The sequence below is a fragment of the Engraulis encrasicolus genome, chromosome 9, assembly GCF_034702125.1.
Source record: "Engraulis encrasicolus isolate BLACKSEA-1 chromosome 9, IST_EnEncr_1.0, whole genome shotgun sequence".
NCBI lineage: Eukaryota > Metazoa > Chordata > Actinopteri > Clupeiformes > Engraulidae > Engraulis > Engraulis encrasicolus.
The window spans coordinates 22,789,067-22,810,244 of NC_085865.1; the positions used below are offsets into that span (position 1 = coordinate 22,789,067).

Consider the following 21,178-nt stretch of genomic DNA (forward strand, 5'->3'; position numbering starts at 1 on the left):
AAAGAGGTTTTAGGTTGGTGTCAAAGATTTTAGGGTGTGTTGTGATTTTATCACACAAAGGTTTATGATGTTGAGCCTCCCTCCATTTTCTAACGACTATGACGGCTCCAAATAAAAGCAGGTAAAAGCATCGTAATTGAGCATATGAAGCTCCTCTTGTACGTGTCAAGGTAAAATACGGTTGTTTGTCCGCTCGGCCTCCCATTTTGTATTTTGTTGTCTCCCCCTCCCTCCTTGCTCCCAGAGCTTGCCAAGTTTTGGGCCCTTCTTGGAGGAGAGGAGAAAAGCGCTGGCAGTGCACAAGCAGCGTCTCAGGGACCAGGAGATGGAGCGGGGGATGACAGGGACGCCCCAGGGACCCAGAAGCTTCTCCCCTAAGGGACCCATCCCATCTGTCAAGGTACTGCAAAGAAGGAGGGGAAAACATCTTACAGGTGTCAGGCGCCTGTTTTGTCTGTTTGTTTCTTTGAACACGGTTCAAAACAAGACGGGAAAGATGTCTGTTGTTTAAAAAGACAAAACACAAACAAGGTGCAGTGAACTGTGTACTTTTTAAAGTTTTTTTTTTGTTTTCTGGTCAAGGGGTTGGAGTGGGATGTGGTTATACCAGACTGGGCAACCATAAAAATGTACACTGTAGTGGAGTAAAAAAAATGGCACACTTTAAAAATCCACGTTTGTGTGTGTGTGTGTGTGTGTGTGTGTGTGTGTGTGTGTGTGTGTGTGTGTGTGTGTGTGTGTGTGTGTGTGTGTGTGTGTGTGTGTGTGTGTGTGTGTGTGTGTGTGGGTGTGTGTGTGTAAATATAGGAAGTAATTGGCAGGGCCCTGAAACACATTGGGGCCTATCAGGAGCTCAACAACGAGGAGCAAGTGCAGGCCCTGATCGATGAGGAGATGTGCATCAACTGTGGCAAATGCTACATGACCTGCAATGATTCGGGCTACCAGGTAAACTACCCACTACATTCCCTGTCACCCACTCTCATCCATGTCTCACATGAATGGGTTAAATTCTGGCAGTTTTGTCTCAGCTGTTGGTCCAGGAAAATTTCATGCACGCTCCATTAAGGCTTTCCACCAATGCGGTTGATACAGGGCAATCATTTAACATTATTTCAAAATCTTAAATAAAATGTTTTTGAGCAGGTGTGTGGGTCCTTTTGTGTGAACCCAGTGCATATTCGTTTAGTAGCTAACACAGACTTGTGTGTAAATTGACATCTCTGCTGTTCAACAGGCACCAAAGTTGGGTCACTTTCTTCTGTTCCACATCAGGGATTTGTGTCGGGTTAAAACAAAGAGGTTTCCACTTCTACTCAGTGAATGAGCTCTACAAATTGTCTAACAGCAATTCCCGTAGCAGAGCAACCACATTCATATTATTTACGGTATATCTCTGCTCACAAATAGGATAGAAGAACATTGTGCTGTACTGTGCTCACCGCAGAGAGAGAGAGAGAGAGGGTGTGGAGGAAATACAACAACACGATAAAGATGCATAATGCAATTCAAACGTGCACCAACTGTGAAAGCTTATTGCCATGGCTCTCTCATGTTGAGTTCCATTCTGTTGCCTTCAACTGTGGTTCCCAAAGCCCCGGTAAGCGGCAGACTGGCAATCAGGGCCATTTCAAGGTATTTGGGGGGCCCCTAGGCAAAGAGGGAGCTTGGGCCCTTCTCTTCTCTTCAAACTATTGGGGATGGGAGAGAGAGAGAGAGAGAGAGAGAGAGAGAGAGAGAGAGAGAGAGAGAGAGAGAGAGAGAGAGAGAGAGAGAGAGAGAGAGAGAGATTGCTATAGCAATATCATTGCACTTTTGGGTCATTGAATTTAGGAAGGGTGCTGCCAAACTCACAACGATTCAATTGATGTAATTTGAAAACAAGTACATAGCCAGTCCTTATCAGGGGGGTCGGCCCAATCCCAAGCCCAAAACCAACCCGATCCAAAGGGGCAGTCTTAGGGACGGGCCGACCGGACGCATACACTTGGCAGCATTCAGGAGAGGGCAGCACCATCACAAAAAACCCTCCCCTGCCGACATTGCAAAAATCGCAAATTAGCGCTACTAACATGTTACGTTCATATTATCACACTTATTGCTATTATAACATATCAACTGATATAAGCGGTGGGGGGTTGTCTGGAGTGGCGTCACAGTGGGGGTGGAGCAAGGGCGGGTGCGTTGCCTGGGGATGCAAATCACTGTAGGTTCGCCACTGCTGATCCAGACCCGATCCCCAGAATCACCCACTGAGGATATACAGAACCGTGTCGGAACCGAGCCTACTCCAATAAAAACCCAGTAGATGAGGGGGGGGGGGGGGAGGGGCTGTGACTGTCTGCTTCTACACACACACACACTCCCTTTACTGCTTTTAAATATGGAGCAAGCCTTTGGTGAGCGCTGGATTGTTCTGACAGTTTTATTAAAGTGTCCCGCACAGCTTATCCCGAGAAATAAATGTCTGGCGCGATTCATCACGAGGAGGAGTGTGTGTGTGTGTGTCTGTGGGGGGGGGGGGGGGTTCAGTATTGATGAAGTAGCAGGGCCTACCCCCTTTTATCAAAGCAGTATAACTGTTCACGGTGACGCTCATTGGGCATGAGAGGATCTCAGAGAGGAATGCCATATTATAAATGGTCTGTAATAAAGAAGGGCATTCATCAGCATTTTGTGTCATACCAGTAGGCAGTAAGTGCGTAGGCAACAGCATGTTGCTGAGTACCAGTCAGCAGCAGTGCGGCTAGGCTGGGCACAGGCTGTGCAGACCGGAGCACGTCTCTGAAAGGAATCCCGCATTATAAATGGTCTCTATTAAGGTAGGTTGTAAAGTAGACAAAAACCCCAGTGGCTGCTGGGTCAGGAATCTTTCCTCCAAGGTTTTCTTTTTGTTTCTTTTTTAATCAAGGTTGTGGTGGGCTTAGCCGCTGTGTTTGGTGTGTGTGTGTGTGTGTGTGTGTGTGTGTGTGTGTGTGTGTGTGTGTGTGTGTGTGTGTGTGTGCGTCTGTGTCTGTGTGTATTTGTTTGTGTGTCTTTGTCTCTGTGTCTGTGTGTCGTTTTCTGTGTGCCGTTGTCTCTGTGTATGTGTGTCGTTTTCTGTGTGCCGTTGTCTCTGTGGGTGTGCGTGCATGCGTGCGTGCATCCGTGTGTGGTCACTCTGCTAAGGCTACTCAAGTTATTTTATTGATGACACACTAGAGTACTAAAGGGTAGACTATGGGTGGGAGGCCAGTGCAGTGTGGCTGTAAACACTGTTATTTCAAACTAATGGCTGCTGTTGATTCTTGTCCAGAAACATCACCAGCCAGTCAAGTAAAGAAGAGTGCTACTGTGTGTGTGTGTGTGTGTGTGTGTGTGTGTGTGTGTGTGTGTGTGTGTGTGTGTGTGTGTGTGTGTGTGTGCACGCGTGTGTGCACGCGTGTGTGCACGCGTGTGTGCGCACGTACGTGCAGATGCGCCTGTGTGCATCTCTGTTTGTCTGTCTATTCCAAATTGTATGTGTGTGCGTGCGTGAGTCTGTGTCTGTATCTGCCTGTCTGTGTCTATGTATCTGGCGAAAGCGCACAGCAGAGCAACCAAATGTTTCTCCAATCTAATCTGACTGACTCTGAGCTTCCCCTTCATTCTGCTCCAAGTGTGTTGTGTTTTTTTTCTCCGTCTGTCTCCATGTTGTCGTCTGTGTCCAGGCTATTAAGTTTGACCCAGAGACCCACCTCCCCGTGGTGGCGGACAGCTGCACCGGCTGCACCCTCTGCCTCAGCGTCTGCCCCATCATCGACTGCATCAAAATGGTTACCCGGACAACGCCCTACGTGCCCAAGCGAGGCCTTCCTGCCGCCGTGACGGCGTACTGAGCCCACGGGAGGGATGAAGAGGGAGAGGGAGGGAGGGAGAGGAGAGAGAGAGAGAGAGAGGGAGGGAAAGAGAGAGAGAGGGAGGGAGAAGGAGAAAGGGAGAGGGAGGGAGAAAGAGAGAGAGAAAGGGGGAGAGTGATGGAGAAAGAGATAGATAGAGAGAGAGAGAGAAAGAGAAAGAGAGAGAAAGAAGGGGGGGCAGACAGACAAACAGACGGACAGACAGATAAACAGACACGCAAAGAAAAGATGACAGAGAGAAACAGGGGAAGAGAGAGGATGTGGGAGAGAGAGATTGAGAGAGAGGAAGAGAGAAAGAAAGATAAACAGACTGAGCTAGAGAGAAAGAGGGAATGAGGGGTAGAGACAAGGGCTGTCTGTGATGAACAGAGAGGAGAGGGGGAAAAATTCACAAAAACAAAACAAAAGAGAAATATAGAAACGTGACAGAACGTCCACATCAAAACATTGATTCTTCTTCATAATTGCAATGTGAAAAATTACCTTTATTATGTATTTGAAAAACGCATGCACGCACACACACACACACACACACACACACACACACACACACACACACACACACACACACACACACACACACACACACACACACACACGCACACACACACAGCAACAGAGAGAAAGCTAAATAATTAGTTTGGAGAAATAATTGCCTTATACTCCCAAGCCAATTATCCTGAAATAATCATGCAGGCGCAAATAGTTGCATTATTCCCAAACAATGGCGGGGGCGATGTGTCGTCCATCCACGGGCGTGTCTCTCTCTCTCTCTCTCTTTCTCTCTCTCTCTCTTTCTCTCTCTCTCTGCCCCACAACCACCACCCCCCCCACGCTCACCCTCCCCAACGCCCCTATCCCCATCCCCATCCCCATCCCCTCACCCTCATCTCCTGCCTTCAACCATGGTTATAATGACAGTGAGACTGGAGAGAGAGAGGAGGTCTGGGGGATAGTGGTAAGTGGGATGATGGCGGTGATGGGAGTGGGGGTGGTGGATGGCGGTGATGGGAGTAGAGCAGGGGGAGTTATGAATGTTTATTCCACTGTTGGTTGGGGAGCCCATGCCAAGGCCAAACGCGCCATCTCCCTAACGAGTATGAGAATGAGTTTGAATCCGACCGATCGTCCACACGTCCGTTTGCCCGTTTACCCGCCCGCCCGCACCACCGTCCATCCATCCGTCCGCCCGCCCGCGTAAATTGCAAAGGGCCATAAAATGCGAGACATTATGTTTGCCAAGGAAATAATAATCCAAGAGACAGGGAGCGTTAATGAAGAGAGATGGATGTGAATAGGGGGCTGCGCTCCCTGCTCTGCAATCTCAATGCTCTTTAGTTGTGTATGCCGCCGCCATTGTCTGACCCAGGCCTCTGTTTTTTTCCTCCTCTTCTCTTGGAGCAGCAGGAAATGGTTTATATCCCCCCCCCCAAAAAAATGCTCTGCGGGCTCCCATTACACTGCTTGGGGGGTTTCCCATAATGCGCACAAGGTGCTTTAACATGTAATTCGCTACCTGGTCCTATTAGTGATGACCATTTTTGAGTCAAAATCTCTTTTTTTTTCTGGTTTGCTTTGTTGTCCTCATTGTTGTCATTAGTAAGTCATTTTGATCATGTGAGATATTCTCTTGCTTTGAGATATGCTCAAAGTTTCCTAAATCCTATTTTGCGCACACCTGTTAATGTTAGCGATGACCGTGTGGTGTAACCAATCAAAATCTCTTTTTTTTCTAATTTGCTTGTTGTCGTTATTGTTGTTGTCATATTCATACTATTATGATTATTAGTGATGACTATTTGGTGTAACCTATCAAAACCAATCAATTTCTCTTTTCTCATTTTCTCGTTGTCGTCATTATTGTAATATTTGTCATTCGGTCATTCGATCACTGCAGATATATCCCTCCCAACGATTTTGGGTTAATTCCTGTGCATGTGTGTGTGTGTGTATTGGTCCATGAGTAATAATGACATCGCTGGACTATAATAGGACACGGGAGTTTAGAAAAGGTCACCTTTGAGTGCTTCCAGATCATTAGATATGAAGACTAACTGTGATTCACTGTGAACCCTGAAAGGTCAGCCCTGACCACTTCTGTCTCGATAAATAACCTGCCACCTTCCAAGCGCACATCGTCAGGGGGCATTAACTACTCAAGGATGGTGGATCATCACTCACCCCAAACCTGAGCGCACGGCACATGATGATGATGATGTCACTATGTCACTGTACTGTGTGTGCTATATAGCCTGCTATGAAATGAATGAATGGCCGCACACTGTGCTCTTTTAATCCTAGGGGGCATATCCTCAAACGGCAGTATAAATTGACCACACACTGTCATCTTTTAATCCTAGGACATATGTGAAAGCAGCAATATACAGTATATAATGCAATGCAATGAAGGACCACAAACTGTGCTCTTTTAAGGAATCAGCATGTATTGACTGACAGTATACATACTGTGCAATGAATGACCACACAATGTGCTCTTATATTCCTAGAGCACGTTTTCAAGACGAATGCTATGAAATGAATGACTGCACAATGCTCTTTTAGTCCTAGGGCGTATCTTGAAATAACAGTATATAAAGTACATGTATACAGTATACTACCAAATGAATGACCACAAACTACGCTCTTTCAATTCTAAGTCCATATCATTAAGGACAGTATACCATCGTAGTGTTACTATGCAATGAATGACCACAAACTGTGCTCTTTTACTTTTATGTCATATCCTCAAGCGACAGCATAATATCCAATGAATGACCACAAACTGTACTGTACTCCTTTAATTCAGTGGCATATATTCAGTGTATTTACATTATAGTATTATGCAATGAAGGACCACACTCTGTGCTCTTTTAATCAAGGCATACAGTATATTAGCGACAGTAGCCTTACGCTACATACAGTATATTATGTGATGGATGACCACACGTTATTCTTTTGATCTTAGGGCATATCTTCATGGAGGACCGCACACTGTGATTCTTTTCAATCTAGGTCATATATCTTATCTTTTAAATCTTGGGTCATTTTGTGTGGATTTGGTCAACAATCGTGGATAATACAGCAAGTGTATTCTTTTTTAACAATTGCTTGTATGTACGAAATAACACAATATGTATTTGCTGGTGGTACTGATGAATTAATAAATGAATTTATGATTCCAACCACGATGACACTCTATTGGTTGTGTTGCCTTTTGTGTTAAGTTTGCTGTTTACTGCTTTATGATACAATAGGCCGGCATGCATAATGCAAAAACTCACTATCACACAAACCGAATACTATGCTATGTGCATCATATATTAGGCTACTTGGCTTTCTGATAATGCACACCGTTTTCAAATTACAATCAATACTCTACAGGTATAGTAACATTACTGGCATGTGGTAGGTCAATTATTTTTCTAGTAGGTCTATATTTCACAACACTGCATTGAATTCCAAGGCACAAACTGCTATGAAATGGTTATATTTCCTACACAGACAACCATTGTAAAATGGTTGTTGGAACATAGATGGGGTAGAACAGGATATTCCCACAGATCTCAGAGCATCCACAGTCAAAATAAGCAAAATACAGTCAGCGTTTAATAACAAGCAACAATCAGCATCACAAACACCAACTAATTGCACCAGCTACGGGGCCAAGGGGGATGGTGGGCGAGGTTCGAATTTTTCGGGATGAGGAGAGGAGAAGCCAGCCAGAAGCAATGGAGAGGCGCAGGGTGGCAAGAAGCGGAGAGAGTACAGAGCAGAGAGCAGAGAGCAGAGAAAGCTGCCTTCCCTCCCTCCTCTCCCTCCCCAGTGACGCCTGGGCTAGGCTTAGGGGTGGGGGGTGCATGGGTTAGTGTAAATGTTTACTTGCTCATTCACTGGATGGGGAGATAATTAGAATGACATTTAACGCGGATTCAGGCGGAGGCTCCTCCAGCATCCGAGCCCACCAACCCTCCCCCCACCACCAACACACACACGCACGCACACGCACACACACACACACACACACACACACACACACACACACACACACACACACACACACACACACACACACACACACACACACACACACACACACACACTCTCCACAACCCCTTCTCCCTCCTGCATCTCGCCTTCGTTGCGCCACCGCACATCATTAAAAATCAACATGGCATCAATCTTTGGAGTGCGGGCGTGAACCCGGGGCCAGGGCGAGTGATCATCTCCGCTCCCACCGCCGCTGCTGCTGCCGGTGCCGTTTGTCGTCACCACTCCTTCGTTCATTCCTTCGTTCGTGTGTTCATTCGTTCCGTGGGCAATAGGTGTCGAGGTGAGGAGGTGTGGTGGTGCCCAGGGAAAAGTGTTGCGTGCTTGCTTGCGTGTGTGAGAGAGCAGAGAGAGAGAGACGTCTGTCTGGGGCCGTTGTTCCAGAACTGCGACTCGGGCGACCTGACAGCAACTTATTTTCCGCCATGAGCTTCACCCGTTTTAACAGAGGGGTCGCCTCCTGGGCTCGTTAAAATGGATGCGGGACGTGTGTTCAGACGGAACCAACTCCGACTTGATCCTGATTAATGCCACCGTGCACCGCCGTGTGTGTGTGTGTGTGTGTGTGTGTGTGTGTGTGTGTGTGTGTGTGTGTGTGTGTGTGTGTGTGTGTGTGTGTGTGTGTGTGTGTGTCTTGATTTGTGTGTGTGTGTGTACATGTGCATGTGTGTGTGAACGTGTAGTGTAGTACCTGTGTGTTTTTTTGTGTGTGTGTGTGTGTGTGTGTGTGTGTGTGTGTGTGTGTGTGTGTGTGTGTGTGTGTGTGTGTGTGTGTGTGTGTGTGCGTGCGGGTGGCTGTGCTGCTGTGTACAACTGTGGATTGTGGCACATGGGGTTGATGGAGAGTTCAAAAGTCAGCACTTCAGGTTGCGCGGAGAAGGTGGAGGGAAAAGCCTTTGAAATCCTGGGGCACCACCGCGGGCTGTCACTGCAAGACCTTTTAAGACAAAGCTAGAACAAGTGCTGCATTAGAAACAAGCCTGGATTGGATACGGGGGGGAATAAATCTCATTATTATGAAAATGTGAATAATACGGAAAGGAGAGGAAAAATGCACGCTCGATTCGCAACACGGATGGGCTGTAGGTCAGTGTTTCTCAAACTTTTTCAGACTGAGGACCACTTTGTCCCACGCAAAAATGCTCAGGGACCACCTATCAACTGAACTGACAGTTGATGGGTGCTAATTTGACATTGGTAATTTTGATGCAGCTCACTTGCTTTTTATTCACATTACAAGCCTGTCTTATTGAGTTGAAAATATGAAAATGTTACAAATATAGCCTACTGCTAACTTGTCTTGGAAAAGTAGAAATCCCGTTGAGGACCACCTGAGCTCTGTCGCGGACCACCAGTGGTCCCCGGACCACACTTTGAGAATCACTGCTGAACCCTGAGGTTACAGTAAGCAGGCTTGGTGTATGTAGTGTAAATGAGTGTGTACAACATATTGGTCTGCTAAAAGAGTTTCTTTATAAGTCTACCCATTATTCTGTCTTGTTCAGTTGCATACACCAAAGTTTTTAATAAGGAACCTCTAACTGATAATAGGATATTTTTCACCAAACAAAGTCCCATCTCTATTTCCAGTTAACCAGTGTGCCTCGAGGATAATGATGAAGAGAGTTGAGAATTATTCAACTTCTTGTTTTTTTTTTTTTTTTAACGAAAGAACATAAAATCTCAGAGTTGTGCAGCATGTGGTCTTTCTGTTGGTGTCGTGGGTGGATAATTTGGAGCCGAGGGAGATTGCTGCCAGGGCTGAGGACCTGTGCTCTGCCCAGCCTCAAGCCTGTACCCAGGGCCACTGACCGCTTTGGTCAGGCCCAGGACTAAGGCAGCTGAAAGGGCCCCACCCTCAGTATATACAATGTAATAGGTACACAATTCTGGGGCCCCTCTCTCCCCTGGGCCTAGGACGACCGACCCGTTTGCATCCCTGCTTGTACCGATGGCTACATTAACGAGGCTTAACGTGGGATTTCTATAACAGCGGCCAGACAAACTCAGACAATTTATTCGGATTTGCGACAAGCATTTTGTCGTTGTTGTTGTTGTGTGGTAGATGATCAAGGATGAGGACTCGATTTGAGGGTAGGCGGTGGTGGTGGGGTGCGGGGATGTGGAATGGTGGGCATGAGGGTGGAATTTTCATCGGCTTATTTTCATGCAACGGTTGTATGACTCTTGATTGCATGATAATTTCAGCAGCGCACACAGAAGCACTTGAAAGTGCAGCCGAGAGAGAGGGAGAGTGCATCGGGCACATTGACCTTGCTCAACCCTCCCATGTTTTTGTTGACCTTAAGGGGAAATGTGCTTGGGTTATTAGCCTCCAATGCACACCACCAAAGTTCCACCAGAGCACCATTCCATGTGAGCCCGGCTGCCAGAGTGTCTTTTAGAGCTTCTGCGCATTGCCATGGAAACAAGGCCTTTATGGTTTTGGATTCCAATGTCCGTCACAGCCAGCCTCATAACCATCACTACCAGGACCATAACGGGCAAACATAACATCTCTCTCTCTCTCTCTCTCTCTCTCTATCTTTCTGTCTCTGTCCGTCTATCTGTCTGTCTGTCTGTCTGTCTCTCTCTCTCTCTCTCTCTTTTTACGATTTTTCAGGTCTGTGACTTCTGAGATGAGACCAGTTTGATAAATCTGGCCTCAAATGTAATTAGTTTAGTTGCAGAAATACAAACCGCTATATTGATAAGACTCATTAATCTTGAGAAACGAATCAGTACATCTCTCTCTTCCACTCTCTCACTCCCTCTTTCTCTCCCCTCCTCTCTGCCTTTCTCTCTCTCTCTCTCTCTCTCTCTCTCTCTCTCTCTCTCTCTCTCTCTCTCTCTCTCTCTCTCTCTCACACACACACACACACACACACACACACACAGACCGACAAGCACAGATTCACCACAACGTCAGAGCCCAGTCAAGCCTTAACTCCCCGCACAACACGGTTTCTCTTCCCTTCTGTATTTTAACTATCACCCCTTATGGGAGACCAGAGCAGGGTCTACCAGAGTGATGACCAGTGATGTGATCCATGTCCCAGGTGTGACACGGAAACTTTCATCATTCATCAGGTCGCCATAACGGCCAGAGGCATTAGCTCGTGCGTACTCTAGCTTGGTGTTTGTTGTTCTTCTTCGGCTCTTTCCCACTCTGCCAGCAAATGACGCCTCCGTCGTCGCTCGATATCATATCTGGGCCCTGTCTACACCGTGGAGGAGAGGAGGACGAGGCTGCTGAGAAATTGTTGCTGCGTCTCGTCTGGCGTTTGGAGCTGGCTGCCAGGTTTGGAATGATGGATAGATGGGCAGGGGGGAGGTTGGAGGGAAAGGGGCAGTCATAGACACACAGTGGCAAGAGTTTAAATGGGCTGACCTGGGAAACTGGGAAGCCTATCAGTCTGTCTCTGTTTCTCTCTCTCTCTTTCTCTCTCTCTCACACACACACACACACACGCACGCACACACACACACACACACACTCTCACACACACACACACGCACACACATGCTCACACCTACTTCTATTACTATATTTGTGAGGACCTTCCATTGACTCCAAATAATTTTACCTTGCATTCAAAAATAATGAATGCTAAACTGTGCCCTTATCAAAACAATCCATAACCCTAACCTGTTAGTAAAAAAAAGTTTTTGCACTTTTTGTTTTTTTCATCAACAACAAAACTACATATTTAATGGCTGTGAGGACCGACCAAATGTCCTCACAAACACAAATGTCCTCACAGCACACACATACATACATACACACACACACACACACACACACACACACACACACACACACACACACACACACACACACACACACACACACACACACACACACACACACACACAGCCTTGCATTCTTCATTTCTTCCTTTACATTATATTTCTAGTATATAGTCTTCATGCTTTCTTAGCTCTCTTGTTGCACACCTCTCTCTCTCTCTTTTTCTTTCACACAACCTCCCCCCAATCTCATGTGTCTGATTTATCACCCCCCATCCTCTTTGAATTGGAGGCCACTGCTCCGCTCTTCTCTTCTCTCCTCTCTCAGCCACCTCAGATTGTGCCAGGGGTGCTGTCATTGTCTTCAGCTTCACAAACGTGGAGCGGAAAGAAAGAAATAGAAATAAAAAAGAACAAAAACTGATAGAATGATAGGGGGAGTGAGAGGGCAACCACGCTATCTTTCCCCCCAGCCATTCTTTTTTTATTTTTTTTTTTATCTATACATTCCTGTGAATGTGAAGTTTTGTGGAGCATACAGTATAGGCAGTGTTATTGTTGTAGCCATTTGTTCTGCTCATCTTGATCTCTCTCTCCCTCTCCCTCTCTCCATCTCCCTCTGTCCCTCTTTCTCTTTCTTTCTTCCTCTCTCTCTCTCTCTCTCTCTCTCTCTCTCTCTCTCTCTCTCTCTGTCCCTCATTCTTTTCTCTCACACTCTGTCCCTCGTTCTTTTCTCTCTCTCACTCTGTCCCTCATTCTTCTTCTCTCTCTCTCTCTCTCTCTCTCTCTCTCTAACTGAGCCAGAAATAAGACCTGACATGCATTGTGCACATCTCTCTCTGTTTCTCTCTCTACTCTCACTCCCCACTTCTCCTTGCTCCCCACTCTGCACCCGCCACCACCACCCCACTCCCCCAACTCTTTTTCTTCCCTCCTGGCGCTGCCACTGTACTCATCTTTGTGTTTCAGAAGTGTCGACGGGGGCAGACAGCGGCTGGGGGGTAGCGGCAGAGAAAGGGAGAGGATGGGGACGGTGACGGGGATCGGGGGGCGCAGGGAGAGAGGGGGGCATTTTGTCGAGCCGCTTCAAAGGGGACACGCTCCCTGAAACATGTATAGTAATAGAGGATCCACTCTACTGTGTAATAATCAATTTGATTTTCTAGTGTGCATGCCTGTGTGAAGGGAATCCATCTCCCCTCCCTGTCAAAAGAAAAAAAAAGAAAAGAAGGCAAGAGAAGGACGAGAGGAAGAAGAAGAAAAGGGAAAGGAGAGAATGGAGAGATGGAGGGGACAGGAAAGAGATGGCGAGTGTGTGTGTGTGTGCGTGTGTGTGTGTGTGTGTGTGTCTGTGTGTGTGTGTGTGTGTGTGTGTGTGTGTGTGTGTGTGTGTGTGTGTGTGTGTGTGTGTGTGTGTGTGTGTGTGTGTGTGCGCGCGATAGAGAGGGAGAGATGGGGTGGCTCGGGGTAAACCGTCAATTGGAAAAAGTTTGGGCTGCTTCCACTGGTTCTGCCCTCCGTGTCTGCTGTTTCGTTTGACGTTGCGAGGTGACACTTTCTACAGACGGGACAGAGCTGCCTTTTAAGAAAATCTATGAACTGATCTGGAAACAAAAAACAAAGCAAAGACAAGCTCTCTCCATGTCCGTACAAATGCCATCTGCAAAACACAGGTTTTAATAGTACATGAGTTGGAGATGGGCAAGTGTTTTGTTGATGGGGTTAATGTGTTCGCATCCGCCCAACTGCACAGTTTTGCTTCAAATTGTTAGGATACACAATACAACTATCTAGTCTATAAATAACATGGCCCTTAATGCCCTTTTTACAATACACGATTCATAAAACACAAGCTGTATGGTTCAAAGGTGAGCATTTGGATATGTTTGTTGATGACTTCAGGGTTAGCATGCGGTACCTCCATTACATTATACATTACCCAATATACAGTACATTAATATACATTCACCTTTATGCTGTTAAAAATAGCATAACAGTTGAAAAATATTCATGACACATTATTCTGGATTAATGCTGCTAAAGTTTTTCTAATAAGCAACGGGTCTTCTTAATTCCCAGGACATTACTTCTCCGCTGGGTTGACCTCTCTTTTCCACCCACCTTGTCTCCGTCTGTCTGGGCAGCCTTTTTAGCAATTAGTGGGGCTTTTTAAAATTTGGATTTTGGCCATGTAGAATAGAGCAGGAAAATTTAAAATTCAGCAGGCGTCGTCTCTACTTACAAAGTCCAATTCTCCCATGCATACATACACCTTTAGGACCTGCTGTCTATCATATGTACGCACAAGCACACACACACACACACACAAGCGTGCATGCACACACACACACACACACACACACACACACACACACACACACACACACACACACACACACACACACACACTTTAAGAATAATAATAATGCTGACCTTTTCTTCATAACACGGTGTCAGGCATACGTGTTTATTAAAACAAATAATGTCAAATGTCATTTTTTAAAAGGCAAAATAGCCTAACCAAATAAGTCTATAACACGTTCAGGAACTTCATTAGTGCTAGGCATGCATGGGCTTTCCTTTGACCCCTGAGGGCTCACTTCCCGAAAATATGCAATTTCAAGTTTTGATGTTTGAAATAAATAAGTCAATCATACTTGCATTTGGCGCGTGCGCGTACGCGTGTCTGTCTGTCTGTCAGGTAGGCAGTACGTCAGTGAGTCAGTCAGTCAAGTCAGGGCATTGTTTATTTGCTTCCCTTGTTTTCAGTATGTTGGTTGGCTACAGGTATTTTTGTTTTCCCCAAGACGTGTCTTACTAAAAGGTCAGGCTCACTGGAGTCAAGTCTACCACGAGGAGTCTGAGAAGGTAGGACAGGATGGTATTTACCCACAAACTGGGTCACCAAGGACCGCGCCATGCTGATCTCACATCAGCTTCAAGCTCCTGTTTATTATATATATATATTATAATATGTGTACTGTATGTGTAACAGAAGCCTTCCTACGCCACTCAGGCCTCAAACTCACGAAATACCAGTATAGGAGGCACAGGTACAATACCACTGAGCTAGAGGTCTAGCACTAAAGGACTAGCGCTACTGCATCTAGCGCCTAGCGCTACTGCTACTGCGCCTAGCGCTACTGCACCTATGCGTACAACCTGGCTGTGCTGTGCCACGTCGTGTTGAGCTAAGCGGTGCTGTTAAACCAGCCTGGTCTGTGCTTCCATTACAAACCGTATTACCTGGAGTATGGTTGGAGTTACGTTTTTGGCGTTGTCATGTAGCATTACTTTACGTAGGCTAGTTGACTTAACGTAAGGCCAACCAATATCTGATCTATCAAAGTAGGCTATGAACAGTTTCAGCGACATCATATTTTGATGCTACAATGTTGATTTCTGCCTTCGATTTTAATATCAAGTGATACAGTGTCAAACTAAAGAGCAGTCCAAGGGAGTTGATCTGGATACGACCATGGTTTTTAAAAAATTATTTGATTCACCGGTGAGGGCGAGCTGATGCTCGGCATTCTGGGTAATATGCAGTGACAATAGGCATATCAGCTCAGCTCGTTTCAGCCGGCCAAAAAAAACGAGGGCTGGTTTTCAAGCTGTGCCGTGCCGTGCTTGACAAAACGGAATAAATGGTGGCCGAGTCATCCTGTGTCGAGCTGTACCGAAAAGAAAACGAGCAGTGGAAAAGGGCCTTATGATGCTTTGGGAGTTCAGTTTACTAACGTTCTACTGCCAAACGTGCTAGTTGGCATCCATTGAATTATGCAACTGTTCTTATTCAGACGACATATCAGACTAGACAATCCCTAAAACATCCGTTCATGACGTGCTGGTTAATCATGACACTGTGATGATTCAGCTGATGGCATACAGTTTAACAGCTGGAATGCCAACTGTTGGTTCCACCCACAACCTTCAGCTATGCCTTTGGTGCCACTCCAGACCAGACATTTCATTTCATGTTATGGTCTGGTTTGTCTGGCAGCTGTTCTGATCTGCAGTCTATAGGGAATTAAAGAGAGGTGAGAGAGAGCATAAGGTACTGTCAGACTGTCCTTGGTGATGAAAGAGTAGGCCTACACAGCACTGTACTTTTCTTATATCGCAAACATGGGTGTAGTTTGAGAGAGGCATTGCCCCCACAATGACTGAAACATGTAATGACATCAAGTCAAGGAAATGGCAAAATGTAAATGTGAAGATTTTAAACGTACTGAAATGTTTTTGATTACAGTAAAATACACGTATGAAATAAATATTTTGTGCAACCAACAGAGGGCACTGTTGAGAGAGAGAGAGAGAGAGAGAGAGGGAGAGAGAGAGAGAGAGAGAGAGAGAGAGAGAGAGAGAGACAGACAGACAGACAGACAGACAGACAGACAGACAGACAGACAGACAGAGATGGAGATGGAGATGGAGATAGAGAGAGACTTATACATAGGCAGGCTGATGGGGAAATAGATGAAATCAGGAGGAAGTCAAAGATGTAGAGAGAGTCAAAAAAAATCCCTTGCCTGCCCTCTCCCTGTCCCCCTCCACCTCCCTCTCTCTAGCCGCCACCCTCTCTTTCACTCATCGAACACATTCACAGATTGCCAGCAGTCGATTAGCATCCACTGTAAACTGTTACCTTGATTTCCAAGCCTTCACCAGGAGAAAAAAAGCCACAATGAAATGTGGCAAATAAAAAATGTATAATTTCATCCGAGAGAACAGAAGTGTTTTCACACTCGGTGGTAATGAGCAGGACTGTGGCTATTTGGAGAGGGTGCTAAGCATGTGGCAAAGGGAGTGTGCACAGCCTGGGCCTTTTTGCCATCCTTTCTTTTCTGTTCATTCCTTCTTTTCATTTCTGTTTTTTTTTTCTTCCTTTCTTCTCTCAATCATAGCTGCTTTCCTTTTATGTTGTGTTTCCTACTGTGTTTCTGTGTTTCAATTAAAAGTGCTAAAATGGTGTAAAGAAAACCTCTCTTCTTTAAATGCATTTATATGGTTATTTTGACATTTCAAAAAACAGATAAATAACACCAGACGAATACAGAAAAGCCTGGCATTAAAAAAGAAATAGTCTTGCAAATTGTGCCTTGCAAGCATAAAGCAGAGCAGTGTCTACAGGCAGAGTGTGACATTTTGATTGAGATACTCTGTGTCTGATAACATGCAAATTCCCACCGAGTAGCACAAAGCAGGCCAGACGTGTTTTTGTCTCTCTTCTGTTCTCCGCTATTCACTTCTCTCTCTCTCTCTCTCTCTCTCTCTCTCTCTCTCTCCTGTTCTTCTTCTTCTTCTTCTTCTTCTTCTTCTTCTTCTTCTTCTTCTTCTTCTTCCCCTTCTCTCTCTCTCTCTCCCTCCCTCTCTCTCTCTCTCACCATTCCTCCATCTCCTTCTTCTTCTTCGTCCCCTTCTCTCTCTCTCCCCCCATTCCTCCATCTCTCTTGCTCTCCATGCTCCTGGTCTTTCTCTCTGCTTCGCCACTCAATGATGCCCGATGCTATCTATTACATTACTGCATGTATTTGCATTCCTCGTCTGCGCTGTGGCGGGCATCTTTAATATCATCACAACACATGCAGTCCTGCAGAGAGGAGGGGGTGTGGGGGTAGTGATACACATGCAGTCCACCCTTCAGAGAGTGGTGGTGGGGGTGGTGATGGAATCAAAGGCTGTCAGCTCATGAGAAAATAACAGAGTGTCACCAAAGCAAGGGGAGAGAGACAGAGAGAGAGAGAGAGAGAGAGAGAGAGAGAGAGAGAGAGAGAGAGAGAGAGAGAGAGAGAGAGAGAGAGAGGGGGAGGGAGAGAAAGAGAGAGAGATAGAGAGATCATCCGTGGAGGGGAGGCTGTATGTATACAAAACCAGACAGTGCAATGATATCTTCATTTCTGTATTGTTTGGCACAACAAAAGGGCACCTTCAAGCAGAGTTATTTAATACAGTATTATGAGGGCCCACCCAGGGGAAGGGGAAGAAAGCACTAGGTGGTAGTGGTGGTGGTGTGTGGTGTGTGTGTGTGAGCTGATTTTATTATGGGTGATGTGTAGTGCGCTTTTTATGTTTGCTGCTCATCTAAACAATGGGCTAATTAATCTCGTTTTAAAGGCCTAAGAAAGACAGTCAAGTTCAATGGAAGCCACACAGCACCCTGTATGGGTCTGTCTTCTTATATTCTTTTAATGTGGAAAACGTCCAACAGCAGTAACCAAATGGTGCCAGTGAATACCAAGTAACCGTTCTGGATTTTGTGAGGTGCTTGCAAGGGATGTTTAAAGGTCCACTGTGTTATATTTGTAGTTGTTTATTTTCAGAATTATTGCTGCCCATTCACAAAATGTTACCTTTTTATGAATACTTCATGAATACCACCACCATCAAATTCACCATCAAGTATTCATTGTGACTGGGAAAATTGCACTTTTCACACATGAAAAGGGGATCTTCTCCATTCTCCAGAAATACATTTTTACCTGCGAAAATTACTGTACTTTGGTTCAGTGGTGTAGTCTACTTTTTTATGGTGGGTATACTGTATAGTTGAGCATTTTTTGAAGTGGGTATACTGAATATATTTGATATATACTGAAATCCCTTAAATTCAGAATACTCCGTATACCCGCCTTCTACGTAGACTACACCACTGCTTTGGTCATACTAGTAAATATTGGTTCGTTATTTAGTAAATATTCATGAAAAGATCAAATTTGGCAGTAGACAGCACAGTTTCAATGAGCTGCACACAGGTATGCAGTACCTACTCTGGCCACCATCCTACACATCTACCTAGGTAGATAACGACAACGGCAGTCTTTAGCAGTCTGATCTCACAGAATTCAATGAAATGAAATCTGTGTACTGTATCACAGAATTTTGGCAAAGTCTGTGAAACGGCAGCAGATTTTATGTCACAATGATCTGTGTTCATTTCACAGAATTTTGTGAGATCATTTTAGCTATTTCCTCGTCTTCATGTTTACAATATTGATACATAAGAAAAATGATCAATAATGAAAAGCAAACAGTCATATCATCATACAGTCATTTGAAAGGGATGTCAAGGCGTGAGGGGGGAGGCAGTTTTTTTGTTTTTACATGTTACATGTCAATGTCATATAAAGGTGGTCAATTGGAGCTGGCTGTACATCGAATCCTGAATTTGGTGCTATTCCCCTGCACACTGTGAACAGGCCTGCATGCACGCACACATACACACACACACACACACACACACACACACACACACACACACACACACACACACACACACACACACACACACACACACATACACACACACACACACACACTCATGCGTGCGCATGCATGGGCACACACACACAAGCTTGCACACACACACACACAATCATACACACACACAAGCTCTCACACACACACACACACACACACACACACACACACACACACACACACACACACACACACACACACACACATCATTACGGTGGCAGAGTTGGTCAGTATGGAGGGGTTCATTTGTGCAGGGCCCCTGCTATTCCCTGGGGTGAGATTCATTGACGAAACAAACTGTCTGCCACTGTGGCCAGGGAGGAGAGAGGAGAGGAGAGGATAGTTAGGTCATAGATGACAGGAACCAGGAACCAAACAGTCACCTCACAGGAAGCACTGGACAGCTTCAGCATTAGCGGGTTAGACACCAGAATGGGAGAACTGTGGCGAGTAAGGATCGAAAAAGGAAACACATCCAACTTCAGGAACACCATCACTTTCGATGGCGTTTACCATGCTGGCGTAAGCAAACCCATTAACAGTTGGTTCATTGTCGGCAGGATGAAACACTTCTCAATTGATAATGATTTTGAAGAAAACTCTCACTAGAAAAGGTGGCTTATGGGAGCTGAGTGTGTTTCTTTCAAGGGAATACCTTTTTGTTTTGTTGTGGGGACTGTAAGATAAAATCAGGTGACAATTAATGTGGAGTACTCCTCACTTGCTCTAGCATTATTGCTCATTCAGTAATTCCATACGCCACAATTAGGAATGGTCATTACATGAATTCATCTCCATCGGATGCCTTTTTCGGATAACAGATGGCCCTCAGGCATAGCACAGTGAACATTCAGTCAGGCGCGGAGTGACCGTCGGGAGATCGGAGACTTGTCCCGGTGGACCGCGGCCGTGAGATGTAGTAACGCGGCCGCCTTGCATTTTTACCCAGCCTTGAAGTTTTGAGATTATATTTACAAACACTAACTTCCCACTTTCCTCTTACCACAGTTGAAAGGAGGCTGACTAGCCAGTATTTATACCGTATACCAGACGGCAATACCTCACTGACGGTGTCAAACAGTAAATTGGCCACACCCCTTCTCTACTGATAATTTTCATACACCGTAGATCGCGGAAGTTTACAAGATCTTAGTAACACAGTTTCGTTTTCAGTATTTGAAGAACCTGTGATATGTATATTGGTTACCAAAGGATGGAAATATCAATAAATTATGATTTATTTTCCTATTTCCACACGACTGTTACAGTTTACAGTCTTTCCAGTCCAGATTCACTTGCTCTTTGGTTATTGACTTGGGTTACGAACAGACTCCACCAAGTGGTAAGGAAGAGAACTGCACCTAACAGAAGCAATGGGTTTTGTTTTGATTTGTTAGACCTACCAGTATAGCTCCTTATAGTCGAAATAATATTTTTATCATACATATATTTATATGTGGTACATTTAGGATGTAGCCTATCTCTGAAGAAATGGAACAAAATAATTACCACACAAGATTCTGATGTGACCACTGCTGGGTGTGTAGGCTAAGCTGTGGATTAAAGTAGAGTGATTGCAAGAAACAAAGACATTTGCTGCGACGAAGACAGCGTTTTAAGGTAGGCCTACACCGTTTGGTTATACATTTTGTTTACTTATGGTTGTGCTTTGAAGTAGCTAGGTTTGGATTATTTGCTGCATGGTGGGTTTATTGCACAATGTAGATAGACTTTTTGTAAGCTATAGGCTACTATACTATATTTTGTAAGCCTACTCTTCTAAAAATCCCCACACTCAAAACTTTGTGCCCATGCTCATCCTGTCTTCCTTAAACGATATTTCAATTTAAAACTGTCAAAATGACAGTGGAGTGCACATTTGCATGGAACAGTAGCGTGATGTAGCCTAACCTAGTAGGCCTATGAATGCTTTGGACTGTGATGATGGCTCCAGTGGTGTAGTCTACTTTTTGAAATGGGTATACTGTATATTTGAGCATTTTTTGATGTGTGTATAGGCTACTGTATATATTTGTGCTATTGTAAATAATGGAGCAATCAATTTTAAGTGGGTATACTATAATCCCTGAAATGTTGAAATGGGTGCGTATACCTGCGTTTTACGTAGGCTAGACCAGGGGTTCTTAACCTTTTTTTCTTAGCGCACCCCCCTACCTGTGCCAAACACAAGCCGCGCACCCCCAACACAAACTTCTACATGTGTATGCACTAAAAAATGGTAA

At 45.2% G+C, this 21,178-nt stretch overlaps 1 protein-coding gene across 1 annotated transcript in view; it reads left to right on the forward strand.

Annotated features, from left to right (window-relative positions):
- dpyda.1 (dihydropyrimidine dehydrogenase a, tandem duplicate 1) overlaps positions 1 to 4,681 on the forward strand; it is a 290,320-nt gene extending 285,639 nt beyond the window's left edge. Inside the window, exons 21-23 of the mRNA XM_063206772.1 lie at positions 245 to 400; positions 808 to 948; positions 3,690 to 4,681. Of these exons, the coding sequence (XP_063062842.1) occupies positions 245 to 400; positions 808 to 948; positions 3,690 to 3,857 (465 nt within the window). The 3' untranslated portion in view covers positions 3,858 to 4,681. The remainder of the gene's footprint in view (positions 1 to 244; positions 401 to 807; positions 949 to 3,689) is intronic.
- The last annotated feature ends 16,497 nt before the right edge of the window (positions 4,682 to 21,178 follow it).